The sequence below is a fragment of the Bidens hawaiensis genome, unplaced genomic scaffold (assembly GCF_021521415.1).
Source record: "Bidens hawaiensis isolate Kalapana, Puna unplaced genomic scaffold, B.hawaiensis_p1.1 tig00013810_1, whole genome shotgun sequence".
Classification (NCBI taxonomy): Eukaryota; Viridiplantae; Streptophyta; class Magnoliopsida; order Asterales; family Asteraceae; genus Bidens; species Bidens hawaiensis.
In genome coordinates this window covers 251,450-267,496 of record NW_027492181.1, presented here as the reverse complement: position 1 = coordinate 267,496, position 16,047 = coordinate 251,450, and the positions used below count along the sequence as shown (strand labels likewise).

At 33.0% G+C, this 16,047-nt stretch overlaps 1 protein-coding gene across 1 annotated transcript; it reads right to left on the bottom strand.

Moving 5' to 3' along the window:
- Nucleotides 1-7,883: 7,883 nt before the first annotated feature.
- LOC143545075 (citrate synthase, mitochondrial-like) lies at nt 7,884-14,601 on the bottom strand. The gene is made up of 19 exons (XM_077037023.1): nt 14,427-14,601; nt 13,878-13,940; nt 12,588-12,629; nt 12,447-12,512; nt 12,291-12,356; nt 12,091-12,204; nt 11,233-11,296; nt 11,072-11,154; nt 10,900-10,949; nt 10,749-10,826; nt 10,541-10,669; nt 10,414-10,456; nt 10,209-10,295; nt 9,546-9,647; nt 9,339-9,446; nt 9,198-9,248; nt 8,984-9,057; nt 8,100-8,151; nt 7,884-8,011 (listed from the first exon to the last, which is right to left on the bottom strand). The coding sequence occupies exons 1-19, from the start codon at nt 14,475-14,477 to the stop codon at nt 7,919-7,921; spliced, it is 1,416 nt and encodes a 471-aa protein (XP_076893138.1). The 5' UTR covers nt 14,478-14,601; the 3' UTR covers nt 7,884-7,918.
- Between the last annotated feature and the right edge of the window lie 1,446 nt (nt 14,602-16,047).

The following is a 16,047-nucleotide window of genomic DNA, read 5'->3' as shown; positions in this document are numbered from 1 at the left end:
GAAAGAGAGAGAGACAGCTTTACTGCTTTACTTTAGTTTACAATAATAATATTATTATATTATTATTATTCACGACTTCACTTCCCTAATGCGACGCTCAATTGTGTGAGTGACAGACAGAGTATCCACAAGTATTTGCACTTTGGGGATGTTTGGCATAGCTTTTTTAACCAAGCTTATAGCTTTTTTAGCATTTTTTTATAAAATAAGCTTAATAAATGTTTGGTTTAGCTTTTTAAGCTTATGCTTATGAGCTTATATAAGTTCATTTAAAGAAGCTTATGTCAAGATGGTTTTTTAGCTTATTTAAAGAAACTTATTTGTTTAAGGTTGTATGTTACTCATTTTCCCTTCAAATGGTGATGGATTAGTAATTATTGAAGCAACTTATTACTCTTAACAAATTAAAGAATGGTGGTTTAACAACTTATTAAGACACGTAATTAACTTGTAGAATATAAGCTAATCCAAACACTTAAAAGTAGCTTATCAAATAATAGAAAATAAGCTATAAGCTACTTTAAAATATAAGCATAAGCCAAAATAAAAAAGCTAGGCCAAACACCCCCTTAAATGAGTGAATATGAACAGAGGTTGTTGTGTTCCTAAACATTCAGTAATGTATTTATTTTTGTTTGCTAGTAATATTCTTTTTTGTGATAATCAATCTAACATTTGAATTTTATAATTTTATTGTTTATGTTCACTTAATTTCGTTAATGGATTGTTTTATAAGATTCTGTTCGTTTATGTCTGTTTACAACGTTGCTTCTTTTGTTTATATATGCAGTAATTCTTTTTTTAATAGCTAAATATTACATTCTACAGGGCTTGAACCCTTAAGATCCTATGCTACACCTAACTATCTTACCACCACATTCTAAACGTACATGATGTCGTGTGTTAACCTGACAATATTATTATTTTTATTTATTTTTCTGTAAATACGGTTAGAGGTGTTACTAATCTTAATCAATACGGAGATAATTTTGTAGTTGGTTTAACATATGATTGGGTGATTTGTTTAATAATAAGTTATACGGTGTTCATCGTTTGAACGACCGAACCATTGAAACTGTATCAAGTGTCGATTTGAGATCCAAATGGTTTGTTTTTTATGGTTTTAACTTTTTAGTTTGGTTTGTAACTTGGAACTGGTCATGTAAACCGAACCGAGACCATTATCTTTATTATCAGAGAAAAATCAGTTGTACACCTAATTACCCATGCATTCACATCAAATGAAATTTCATTGAAACCTACAATATATAAATACCTAGTCTTTATCAACGTAATTTCATTGAAAAATAAAACCGAAAAAATATATTTATATTATTTTTAAGGTAAACGTCAACGTTAAAATAATATTTTGAAGACAGAATTACATAAATTGTTTTTTATGTTTACATCAAATTTCAGTGGTTATCCTTTATCTTTAAAAATAATATAAATTGTCCTTTACATTTCCAAATGTTACACCGTTTGTCCTTTAGCCCTAACTCAGTTAGTTTTTATCGTTAAATCTGGTCATGTGCCTTAATTGGTCATTTTACCCGCTTATTAAAAAAACATTTTAAAAAATAAAAGAATGCATCTCTCTCTCTTCCATTCATACACCACCACCAACCCATCACCACCACCACCATCTTCTCCGGTGAACCACCCCTACCATCTTCTCCGGCGAGCAACCACAACTACCAACCAACCCACCGTTTTTTCTCTCTCTTTCTCTCTCTAAAAACATTAAACATAGCACTTTCTCTTTCTTTGAAACTCTCTCTCTCTTTCCCTCTTTATCCATACCTGCAAATCATCAACCACCAACAAAACCGTGACACATCCTTCGCAGCAAAATCAAACGGAATCCTCGATCTCTTTTAGTTTTCTTTATGGAAATCGGAAGTTGGAAGCTTTAGGTTGTTGAAATTGGGGTCGGGTAATCGAAGCTCCAATTGAATCGAAAACGAACTGTCTATTCAATAAGGTGTTGATGTTGTTGTGAAGGTGGGATTTGTTACTGTTCCCCTATGTTACCAGAGAACATATTAAGCGAATTAAAGACGGGATTTGGTACCACCTGCCATGCCATCTGCTTCCCTTATGTGACCAGAGCCGCCGCCAGATCTGCTGACACAAACCCTAGAATTTGGGGGTTTGTTTTGAGATTACTTATTCGAGGCTCCGGCGAACGTGCCGGAGCTGTGGGCTTGCGACTAGCTGCAATGTGGCGCCCGAGGTTGGTGGTGGCAGAGGTGGTGTGAGGTGATAGGCGTGGTGGTGGTGTTTATAGGCGGTTATGGAGGTTGCTGGAGGTCGATGGTGGCCGGCGGTTATGGCGACGTGGGTTTGTGGCAGAAAGATAGAGAGAGAGAGAGAGAGAGAGAGAGAGAGAGAGAAAGATATATCTTATATATATATTATTTTAGTTTATTTATTAATTTTGTTAAGTAAATAGGTTGATTGACAATTTTGCCCTCATGTGCAAGACACGTTACTTGAATTAACGAGAAATACTAACTGGGTTAGGGCTAGAGGACAAACGGTGTAACATTTGAAAACGTAAAGAACAATTTATGTTACTTTTAAAGATAAAGGATAACCACTGAAATTTGGTGTAAAAATAATAGACAATTTTTGTAATTCTGTCTGGAAGGACAAAACCAAAAAGTTGCAAAACATTATGTTGAGTAAATTAATAGCAACACACATGCCACCCACTCCAATTGTATTGTCATTTATTAATGCGTTACACATTTTATATTGACTATGATTTACTAATTTCGACATCGCCTTTGGTCGTGAGTTATTTTTTTATTATATCACTAACTCTCATGATTTTCAAAGTTTAATTCAATATAATTATTTTGGTCACATCTCACATGCATGTAATTTAATAATACACATCTACTTTTTGGATTTAACTGAATTATACATATAGATAAAGATGGTGTCACAAGTTTTTTTAAAAAAATCCGCTATTTTAATATATGTTATTTTAGTTTAACTTCTGGACAAATTTATTAGCAACTAGTTTAAGTCCCGTGTAATACACGGAGAATTGATGAAAATTATAAACTTTAAACGTTAACCAAAATACAATTAACAACACAGTTATCATATATTGTTAATACAATTACAAATTATATTGAAATTACAAAACAAACATTACACAAAAATTTTACAAATAAGCAAAAAAATTCATTGTGCACGACATTTGTGGTTGTATTGGTCAAACAAAACCTAAATGTTATTTTGTTGTCTGTTGGATTCAATGGTGTTCTATGGATCAAAACCTTAAAGTAGAATTCAAAACATTGATCCGCATCACTAACTTGGTTTATAAAGAAATAAACTATTCATACTCTTTTTTTAGTAACCACCAAAAGGGAAATACAAAAGTTAAGGATGTATGACAGGTTCTATCCAAGCTTCGTCGTCTCGCACCTTCTAGGCATGATATTTATCTAAAAGAAAACCAACATAAATGTTAGTATAATGGCTATACATTAACATACTTAAAACATTCTTGAAACACCATTCAAATTTAACTATTTTGATCTCGAGCACCCCAAACGTGTATTTTAACGTTCTTAATCATCAAATTATATTTTTCTCACGAACGTGAGGCCATTTTAATGCGCAAGACATATTTATAAATCCTCTGAATCGAATCGAAAGAAATTTGAAATCCCAGGCATTGTTCATGGAAAGTCACTTTTCTATGTCAAATACCCAACATGCCCAACTTAATTGAATCACTTCATGGAAAGTCATCATGTTTAGTTTTAAGATCCACACCAATCCTTGTGTTTGTTTCAAAATTAAACATTCTAATTTCACATCTTTAAAAGTTGCATACTTCTCAGTATTGATTCAAATCCTTTTCATAATCGAATCAAATCCTTATTGTAATCAAATAAAAATCTTTTCAGAATTGAATCAAAATCTCTTTTGGGAGTTTGTACATCTGTTAGATGCACTATGCTTTGGTAAATTCTTTTTCATTCACTATACGTTCATATGAACTTATGGCCCGTTATGATAATAAATATCAATAAATAATCTCAATTTTCTCATATCTTCATCTAGCAAATGGGCTACTAAATGTAAACTAAAGGATATATACACTCCCCTTTACTCGGAACGTGCTTGGTGTCTTTGGTTACTTGGTCCTTTTGTTGTCCTCCTGACCATCAAACATAGACCAAGTACAATTCTATTTACCATCAAATCTTTAAACATAATGCATATTTGTTGGACAAAACTTTGCAAATAATAGCATTACCACGTTATAGTAATCATGGCGACTCATTTGATCATACACAAATCTATACAGACCATGAAACTTATACATATTAGTTTTACTCGCTATATGAATTATCCTAAACTTTCGTGTATTCGTTGGTTTTTTCATAAAAATTTAGTTGAGACATTTCATCGAGCACCTTATGTGCATGTAATCTAAGACATCTAATGTTACTGGTAAAAACACAGGTTTAATCCTCCAAACTCAATTCTTTCAATCCATGTAATACAAGTATGTTCTCAAAATAATAAGGTAACTAAATTCACATAAATCGTCAATTTCACAAAACCAAATCAAAAGACCTATATATTAAACAGATTTTTGTAATGAAAAAAATAATTAAATGAAGCTAACTACTAACCATGATGTGCTGGAATTATCTAAATCAGCAGCAGGCGTGTAATCGGGTTCTGCAACAAAGATGACGACCTAGGGCTTGTAATAGGTGACATGTTGATCCAAATCTGCAGTGGCGGTGGGAATGACACGTAATGATCTAAGGCTGAGGGGTGTGGGGGGCGCGAGAGGGGGCGCGAGTGGGGGCTCCAGCCAATAATATTGTGACGTGTGGCAGAGAGAGAAACTTGATAAGATGGGTGTTGGTTGTGGTGCTTGCGCCCCGGGCCCTGGTGTGGAGGGCGCGAGAGGGGGCGCGAGCGGTTTTTTTTTTATTTTTTTATAAATGTATTAAAAAAACGTATTATTAAAAAAACTCATAAATTATTTAAAAAAACACACATTAATTAAAAAAACACATTAATATCTAAAAAAAAATTAAAGTACTAAAAAAAAACATTATTCTTATTCTTCGGCTTGGTCTTCTTCGATCAACCTCTTCCGGATACGTTCCTTTTGTTTTTCCATCAGCATTTGGTCGACCGGATTTAGGTTACTGAAGTCTCTTGTAAGGAAGTCCAAATCTCTCATTCTTTATTTTTTCCTTTTTGTCATTAGAGACCACCTCCATGGAAGATGGGGTGATTTTGGGTTTTGGGTGTGGTATGTGATATTGGTATGTGATATTGGTTTTGGGTGGTATGTGATATTGGTTTTATAGAGAAAAAAAATTTTTTTTTTAATAAAAATAAAGAGCCAACGGCTCTATTTCTAAGCCCCAACGGCTCTTCACGCATTCCCAGGCCAACTTTACGCCCATTTTCACCCGCCAGCCCTCTTGCGCCTGCCTTGGTCTGCGTGCTCGCGCCCCTCTCGCGCCTCTCTCGCGCCTCGGTGGTGTGGTGCTCGCGCCCCGGATGGGCTCACGCGCCCCCTCTCGCGCTCCACACCCCTCAGCCTAAGCAAGACAAATCGAATGAATGTGAAGGATGATGATGCCTTGTAAACGTTCAGAGAGAGAGTGCGCTAGGGTTATGACCATTAACATTTGGGCTGTTGATCTTATTTGGGTCGGGTAAAGACCAAGTCAGGATCCGATAACATATTGAAAACGGGTAAATTTATGAGAAGCTCTAGGAGAGTGACACGTGACTAAAGATGGTATTCTTTTATTATAGAGTAGATTATAAGTTGGTCAAAGTTAGTTTTGCTAAATTCTTTGTGATCACGTTCACGTTCACGTTCACGTTCACGTAGCCTGGGTTTAAGTCTTTGCAGTTTATAAGAATCACTTTTTTATCTAATACAGGCCCGGCTTCAAGAAAGCAAAAAAAGTATTGGACCGAAGGCGAAATTTTTTTTGTGCCTTAATTTAAAAGGTGTATTTTATTGGTTTAAACAATTAAATTTTTATATGGGTTTACTTGGTTATAATTTAGGTTGTGTAAAATTTTTTTGTATAAAATTAGAATTAAGAATATCTCAAATGAGACTAGAACTCACAAACTTTTGGTTAGGGGTGTTCACAGTCCGGTTTGGCCAGTTTTTAGGTCAAACCGTGAACCAAACCATTAGTAACGGTTTTTGATAATTAGAAACCGAAACCGAACCGTTGTTATGTAAAACCGAACCGTTACCAACGGTTTGGTTCCACGGTTTGAGTTTTTGTAGTAGACCGCTTTAAAACAATGACTAGCATCTAATATACATCGAGTTGTTTATGTCTTTCCTTGGTAAAAGTTGATTTGCCATTCAAATTTGATATTCCCTTCGTCCCATTATAAGTGTCCATATTTCTATTTTTGTTTGTCCCATTATATGTTCAACTTTTAAAGTTTATTAGACAATTTCCAAATTTACTCGTAAACACGCATAACTAACATTAATAAATAATATTGATGGACCCCCTTTTCAAGGGCATATTGTCATTTAATAAGAAAAAAAAATAACCATTTAATTCACCTTAAACTTTGTGTTTTTCAAACCATGACACTTGTAATGGGACGGAGGGAGTATTAATTTGCTTATGTTTATATCACAGGAGTAAAACTTCATTTTTACAAATAACATATATATTGCAGAAAAAATAAAATTTAATAAAACAGTAACATATAACATATTGAGAAAATGAGAAGAACCTTATGTTGTGAAACTAAGAACTACAAGTCATTTCAAAAACCTTCTCATTATACACACAAAACATTTAAAAATTCTGAATAGCACAATCTTACGGTTCGGTCCGGTTTTATACGGCCGGTTCTCTGGTGTAAACCGCAAACCAAACCGTTCACTACGGTTTTAAATTTTTGAAACCGACCAACCGATAGCTGAAAGGAAAAACCAACCGCGAAACCAAACCGATGACTTGTTTGGGCGGTTTCACGGTTTTAAACCGAACCGTGAACACCCCTACTTTTGGTTGAGAGTGATACCCCTTTACCACTAGACCAAGTTAGTGGTCATGTAATTGAGTTTAAACATTAAATATACATGATTTTTTTAATATAAAAAAATATAATTTTTTTTAACAAAAATAATTTGGGCCTAACGGGGTGTCAGGTCTTTGGCCGTCGACCACCCCGCCACCCCTATGGGTCGGCCCTGATCTATTAATTATTGTTTTAATTTTGTGGGTTTATGACATCACATTACTAAAGGTCTTTGAATTTATTTTTATTTTTAAAGATTTTTTCTTTATAAGTATAATAGTTTGAGGAAATTATGTTATAGATTTAGCTTTGGTATCGTAACAAACTTAAACGATACCAAGTTATTACCAACTAAATATGCAACACCCGTGTTTTTGTTTATTTAGTTTTAGTACCGTAACGAACCTAGCCAATAACGAAATTATTTTTTATGTTTACTTCTATTATGATAACAAACCGTTACTGCAACGCCAAAGTGTTGTTTGTTTTAAATATTATTATTTTACTTTAGATAAAATGATTTAGAACATTGTAAGCATTTTAAATCATATTAAACCACTTTCAAGTCTTCTAATTTGTTCAACCATAAACACAAGAATGCCAGAATCCAGCCTCGCCAAAATGGAACATTCCAAAACAAAACCAATAATCAACCGATCACACAAACAGTAAAACACATAACCAGCCACGTAACCAAAACAATTGTCAAATACACAAACTCGCTGGCTGCTCTGTCCAAATTCTAGTGCCACTGCTTTTCATACGACTACCGCGTATCTACAAGCCATTATTATTACTTAACTTTTTGTAAAAAAATTGAAAATTTGGATCTTTTGTGTTTATAAAGTTATGCAGACTTCTTGCAGTGTTGTTCAAGCCATTCCATTGTAACACTTTTTGGCCTCTCCAATGGTAACCCGAGAGCTCGATCCCATATGAGCTGAAATAAAAATTGATGGCAAAAATTTTATTTAAGACATTTGCATATAATATATAAAAACTAAATACATTAAAATTAATTGGCTAACCTGAGAACAGATTCCAATTGCCCTCGACACACCAAAGAGAACGGTGAAATATCTGAAACGTGTGAAAAGTTCAAATAATCAAAATGTTATAAAATATTATTCTTGTATTAAAAAATTATAAAATAATCATTTACTTGGATATGTTATACATGTGTATATACAAAATGTCATAAACAAATCACTCATTTAGCCAATAGATGCAAGACTAAGAATATCACGTGTAATACCACCAATAGGCCTCTAAAAGAACCGAACATTAAGTGAACAGTTCATAAACCGTTTGGCGCGAAGTTCGCTTATTTAATGCACGAATGAACATGAACAAAACTTTTTGCTCATATAGTTAACGTACGAAGATGAACATATTCTTTCTTTTACATACGTTAATATATTCATTTAATGTTTTTAGACCCATTACAACTTAGTCTAGTTTTAAAAATTAAAATATTACCCAATAAAATTTAGTTTTAAACTTTTAATATTAGCTCAATTATGTTTGCTCATGAACCATTCATTTATGTTATTAACAAGCGAACATGAACATGCTGGTAATAGGAACGAACACAGACAAGAAAACTCTGTCCATTTAAGTTCATGTTCGATCGTTTATTCTGTTAAAGTTAAACGAATGAACACGGCCGTTCATTTTCGTTTGGATCGTTTACATGCCTACCCACCAGTAATGACTTAAACCAGTTGAATAGGATTTAGGAAAGTAAAGGCCAATATGCGACCAAAGGTTCATGTAGTTTCATGGCTATATGCGTGAAACTGTTTTGACATGGTCTTAATGTTTTCAACACATTCACAAAAATAGTTACTTTCGTGATTTCTTTTCATTAGAAATCCACAATTAATATTTAATAAGAATATATAATGCATACCTTGCTTCGGTCAAACCATAGTAGTTGAGCAACACACCGCTATGAGCATCAACATTAGGCCAAGGGTTTTTCACCTACAAGAACAATTCCAAATAAAAATTAATGGAACTCAAGTTTTAGTTAATGGCATTTATAATAAATTATTTTACATTAAAAGAGGTCATGTCATTGACCATAAATTTGCGAGATCAGAAATAATATAAAAACAACTTACCTTTCCAAGTTCTGTTAGTATTGGAGGCACCACATCATAAAGCTTTGAAACCTAAAAAATAACAAAAAACAAAAAGAATAAACAGTCAGAGAAACGTAGCCTAGAAATAATAATAAGAACGAAAAGTTGTTATGCACTAACCAGCTGGAACAGAGGATCGTTAGGCAAATGTTTCAATGCAAATTCGCGTTGACACATATATCTGGGATCGGTTTTTCGTAGAACACCGTGTCCAAATCCAGGAACAACCTGCGTTTCAGAATTGATGAAAATTTATAAACATATGTTAATATGAACAGAAATATTGGCGCAATTAAAGAAAAAAATACTTATAATTTATAACATTACCTTGCCACTATTTAAGGTTTTCCAGACATACTCCTTCAGTTGATCTGTGGTTATGTTCTCTCCGCATTCATCAACCACCGACTTTATCCACAACAGAACTTCCTGCACAGTACAAAAATTTACATAAAGAAATTTAATTATACAAGTTAAAAAAAAGTAATTTACAGTTTTAGTCCTTGTGGTTTGCCCAAAAATAACCCTTTTAAAACAATAAGTTCATGAACCATTCAGTGGAAAGTTCATTTATTTAAATAAACGAACGAATATAAACAAAAAAGTTTTGTTTATTTAATTTAACGAACGAACTTGAACACATGTCTTTGCTCATTTATGTTCTTGAATGTTCATTAATTTTAATTTGTTTATGTTTGTTTGTTTACATATATTTATGTTCGTTGGGTTACGTTGGTTAAGTTCGTTCGTAAACATTTAATAACTTTTTAGGCCCAACACATTGTTCTTCACATTGCTTTAACTAGTTTTATCCCAGTAATCTATGTTTAAATATGTTCGTTTGTTTAGATTCGTGAACCGTTCGATCGTTTCTTCGGTTAAAGTTTCATGTCCGTTCGATCCGTTTACAAGCCTAGTCATTCTGGCCAAACGACAGGGACTAAAGTGTTATTTACTCATAAAAAAAAGTTAGTGACAGCAAAAGTACACCTGATTAGCCAGCCCATGAAGCGGTCCAGCTAGACCATTTAACGCAGCAGCAAATGAAAGATATGGATCCGAAAGTGCGCTAGCAACCTAAACAAGCCATAAAAAATAGTTATATAATATATATAAACAAGAACTTAAATAATAATAATAATAATAATAATAATAATAATAATAATAAAAGTGAGGAAGGGGTTTAAAAGCTTACAAGATGACCAGTATGTGCACTGACATTTCCACCTTCGTGGTCACTGCAACAATTCATAAACCAGGTAAAAAAATATTTTAAATTTTGTTTAAACGTACGCTCAAATATTACAAACACATAATCTCACCTGTGGATGGTGACATAAAGCCTCATAAGCTCTTGCATTTCAGGACCATCAAATCCAAGCATGTGTGCAAAATTTGCACCATAATCTAGTGAGTCATCCATTGGTATTCTTTCTCCATTTTTATACATCCTATAAAATATAATTGAAGTGAATTCAGACTTGGTACAGAACAGCATGAATATTTAACTAAAAACAAAGATATGGATACCTGCGGTAGACGTATGCAGCAACAGCTGGCACTTGAGCAATCAATGAAAGTGAGTCCTCGTATGTCGGCTCCCAGTATCTATAATAAGTAAAGTCAACATTTCAATTATTCAAAAATATAACTTATAAATTGATATCCCAAAAATACTCACTTGGATTTATGGATTCCTTTCTCATAGGCTTTTGAAAATTCACTTTGTACCTGAAACAAGAAAGAGTAGTTAAAAATGTTAAGTGGGTTCCATAGATAACCGTATTATGTTAAACGATTGATCATAATTCTCTGAACAACTTGCAATTTAACAGGTAAAGTTTCAAATGAACCTGAAGAGCCATAACACCAGTTGTAAACCGAGTCATTGGATGAGCTGTAACAGGTAAGGCGTCGATTGCTTTGTACACATGATCTGCAACAACAAATGAAAAAAAAAATACACCTGGTTATAGTAAATGCTAAATAGGTTTAAACTAGGACTGAAGTTGACCTGGAATAGTGGCGCGACTGCGAAGGTCCTTTGATAAAGCATCCACTTGTTCTTTAGTTGGTACCTTATTTTGAGAAAAATGGTCATAAAGAAAATTAGGTCAAAGCATAAATAAAAATGGTCTGTATATGCATATACATAAACAGATATACATATATAGGATTAGGATCATTTCAGAACTTCCCGATTATTCAAGAACTTTAAGAACTCTTAACAACCAATAATTTATTGAATATATTTAATGTCATTTGATGGTAGTTTGTCATTTATTATATGTAACTTTATGATTACATAAATTTCAATCAATCATACCCAGTGAAGTCCCACCAATAGCATAGCTATAAGTAGGGTCTGGGGAGGGTGGGATGTAGGCACACCTTACCTCTATCCACATGGATAAAGAGGTGGCTTCCAGAGAGACCCTCAGCTCTAAAATATGTGAACTTATGTGAACTTGTGATTACATATGTGTAATTACAAAATTACATATAATAAACGACAAAACTACCCTCAAATTATATTACATGCACATATATATACATATATATAATAAAGAGATACAATGATTAGTTGTTAGGAGCTCTTGAAGTCCTTAGATCTTTTGGAGTTTTCAAGAGATCCGAATTCCAAACCCTGCATATGCATACGCATATATGTATATGTACACAGACAAATACATATACATGCACATATATATACATGCATGCATGCATGCATACATATACATATATAGCTAGCAGTTAGCAAACACAAAAAGTTACCACAGAATCCGGATCTCCACAAACATTTAATGATAATAAAAATATTACTAACAATAATAATAATAATAATAAGGATAATATATGGATAGCTGTCTACCTTTCCGGTCAAAAGAAGCCAAAGAAGACCCTCAGGCAATGGCTCACCACCAGGCTTTGCTGCTGGTAATACCTTCTGGCATTCGGGTATAGATAGACCCCGGAAGCGAATTCCCTAATTAATAAAAAAAAGAAACCCATTATATATATTTTGCATTTTAAAAAGTTGCAGCAATTCCCACACTGGACCTGAGTTTATACCTCATCTGGGTCAAGTAACGACGTTTCCCAAAGCAGACCTGTCATCCCTCGCATGCCACCAATTACCTTCAAAGGTGTAACAAAAGCATAAAAGCATAAGTAAATATTGAAAACAACCAAAAACTGGAAAAAAAAACACAAAAGAAGTTTATTTACCATATCAACAGTAATGTTACCCAACTGAACTTTTCCATATTCTGATTTGATCTTTTTTAGGCGCTCCTGCACAAGATTGAAATCGTTAATAACAAATATAATCAAGATTGACACCAATAAGCATATATGTGGGAAATGTACCTGCTGTTCTGGAATCAATTCCTTAAGCTGAGAATGAAGATCCTACATTGAACTAAACGTATTAAGGCATCGAAACCAAATTCTCAAATTGAAGAATTAAGAATAGAATATAAATATAACATGTGCGTATCAATGTGCTTGATAAATCTCTATTGGACAAGTTGGAGTATACACTAGCAGGGCAATGAATCTTCAGTTGTAAGTGAATACATAAAATGAAAACTAGAAAGGAAATAGTATTCTGCACATAGGTTAATTCTTTGGCATTTTAAGCATAGTTATTTATTTGTTTCTTTCTTTTTTTGTTTCATAGGTACTCGATATTGCAGTCATATCATATAGTCAACAAAAATTGCTTTTTAAAGGAACATTAACTTGCATAAATGTTAGATTATAGCCTCTTATGCAATGGCTTTTTCAAACTAGTGTTGCGTTATTCTTTTCACTGTCCCATGTTTTCTGTGTAAACCACGTAAAGAAGTAAAAAAAAAGTTTGTGCTCTATACTCTATAGGCTACCACCTGTAACAAGCCTCGTCAGCATGTCAAAAAGTTTTGGAAATCTAAATATAAAAAAAAAAGATATTAACTTTTGAGTTAGAACAACACATCTAGCAATTTATACGCTATCAAAGGAAAGCCCTTATATATACCATCACATCTCATATATCAGTTTCCACTTTCCAGAATATGAGCACATGCCAGGTATACAATATGCTACATGAGTTTTTTACTTGTTAAACCAGAAGCATGCTAAATTTACTGTAACGGACTACATTTCTGCTTCAGTTCGAAGGTGCTATATAAATGCTTAAACATTTACAGTTAAACCAGAAAAAGGTTTTTTTTTAATTATCCTCTAACATGCTTTCCATGACCACATCCAACATGTATGGTGCATAGGTGATTATATATGTCTGGTCGTCAATTGACTAATGCAGTAACTTAATTTGTAGACTTTCTTTATTGCTTGAAGAAAACAGTTTCTAGAACATAATCAACTATCAACATAAGAACATACACTCATGCATGTCCACTTTTATTACACATGGCATCTTATAGAAAAAGTTATCAAGCATTATTGACCCACTTAAAGTTGTATACTCAAACACTATGAAATCTTAGTCTATTGGTTTTTTTTAGCAAATAGCCAGGATTTGGCTTTTGTGGTCAATAAGCCTGAACTAAAAAGTCCATAAATCCAGCAATTAAAACTTTGTAACCTTTGCTGTATACATAAGGTTAATAGTATTTTATAATTTCATAGAATGGTATAACTAAGACAACTTACAAGGTCAGAGGAGGTCTGGATTTGCAGCCACCTTACTGAACTGGTCAAACTAGGCTGTTGAACCTGTTACAAAAACACAAACATAAATCATCAAACCATAACATATTTATCAGCCACCAAATTAATACCCTAACTAAATGCCTAAAAACAATCATTCACTAAATAACGTGCTACCGCTCACAATTGCACACTGTATATCTAACATATAATCAATCCTCATTACAAATTGCAGTGGATTCTAAACTATTTAAAATCATAAGATACATATCAGCCACAAATTAGTACTTACTAAATAACCTGCTACTACTGCTCTCAATAAACTGCATACTATATTTTTTTTAAAGGCCAATTTAAAAAAACTGAAATCAAATAAATAACTTCTCAGTAGTTTATTAATCAAATGATTTGAAATCAAAACTACATTGTGTACCATTTCAATTCCTGTATCAACCATCAATCAATACCTAATTACCTAAAATCAACTACTATCAATCAATATAACAACTACAAGTGCGAAATTAAAAATCAAATCAGATAACAATAACTTACAACGCGATTTCTAAGCTTCGAAAGAAGCGAAACGCTCCTGTAGAACACCATCGCTGTAAAACAAAACAAATTTCACTGCAAAATTAACAAAATCAGTCGTCAAATAGGCGCCAAAATACAGATCTGACGACTCAAAATCATAAGAAATGAATCGATCGATCGATTGATTGATTCCGGTGTGTGTGGATAGGAAATTGAGATTGATTGAAAATGATTGATTGATTTGAAGTGTGTGTGTGTGTGTACCTGAATGATGAGAGAATACTGGAATGAATGAGAGATGAGTGTGTTTGTTAAACGTGAATGAATAATAATAAAAATTATAAGTCGTCAAGGGTAGAATGGTCAATCGGCAGCCACCTTTGACCGTTTTTTGGGTTCAACCGGGGTGATATTGTTCTAGAATTTGGAAAATTATTAGGGTTTTAAATTAAGATCGAATGTTTAGTCAAATCATTTTAGATGGGGATAAAAACTAGCCGCTTAGAGTATAAATGAGCCAAGCTGTTAACGAGTTATTCGAGCTCGCTCAAAAAAATTTGTTTTGCTATTGAGCTTGTAGGTTAGTTCGTATACTTTGAGATTTGTACGGTTTGACAGTTTAGTTCAATTGATGGTACGAGCTTTAAACCAACCATGTAAATTGTGGTTATTCACGTTGATATTTGGAGGTCATGATGAGAGGAGGTCATCGAATGTTATGGTGAAACTAAAAGTTTTTCGTTTGAGGTCTAAGATTTTTTTATGTCCGTTTCAACTATTATGTTGATGAACTTTTGTATAGTCGAGCTAAAAAAAAGGTTCAAGCTGGATGTTGGTGTTTAGGATAATTTGGCTTATCAAGGGTCGACATACACCGGCTCCTTAGGTTTCACTGATAAGGTTTATGATAATTGCTTTGAAATAACAAGAAAAATAACAAAAACAAGTAAATAATATATAAATATTCAATTTACAATTTTCCTTTGTAGAAAATGCCTCTAGTCATATCTATTAAAAAAGTAACTCGAGAAAAAGGTGTTGCGATTTGCTATACTATCACTTTTAGAAAAGAATTAAATAATCACTAAAAGCTAATTAAAAATCGTCATTCGACGCCTCTTTCCCATGGGGGAGCGGTGAGCCCATCAGATTATTATTTGTTTGTACTAGTTTCTATTTTTTATCATTACAAAAATACGAATACTCTAAGAGGTTTTGACATTTAAAATTTATTAAAAAAAAAAATACTTGGGAGACATTATTTTTATTTTGGGTCACAATAAATTATAAGCCGTAAATTATGAACCATCATTTTGGTTAGGGTTATTTTGGGTTTAGTGAGTAACTAGGTTATTGTCCCGCGTGCGTCACGAGTGGAAATATAGAAATAGTTGAATAAGCATATAACATTTGAAACTACAAAATATATTATATAATATGTTACTGACCCGCATACGACACATGCGAAAAATATAGAAATCAAGTAAAAACATATATAATTTCAAACGAAAAGTTATTTTTAATATATTTTTTATATATCAACATGATTTTTAATTGCAATTCGTATTCACATGCAAACAAAGTATTGAAATACATAAACTTACAAAAAAAAATGACTTTACATGGCATAATGTAGAAA

What these genes read in the sequence shown, in the direction of transcription:
- LOC143545075 (XM_077037023.1), bottom strand. Translation starts at nt 14,477, where the DNA reads ATGGTGTTCTACAGGAGCGTTTCGCTTCTTTCGAAGCTTAGAAATCGC. An exon ending in GCTGCATACGTCTACCGCAG is followed by an intron (nt 10,670 to 10,748) that starts GTATCCATATCT and finishes TATATTTTATAG; the next exon opens with GATGTATAAAAATGGAGAAA. An exon ending in TTCATGGGCTGGCTAATCAG is followed by an intron (nt 9,648 to 10,208) that starts GTGTACTTTTGC and finishes TGTACTGTGCAG; the next exon opens with GAAGTTCTGTTGTGGATAAA.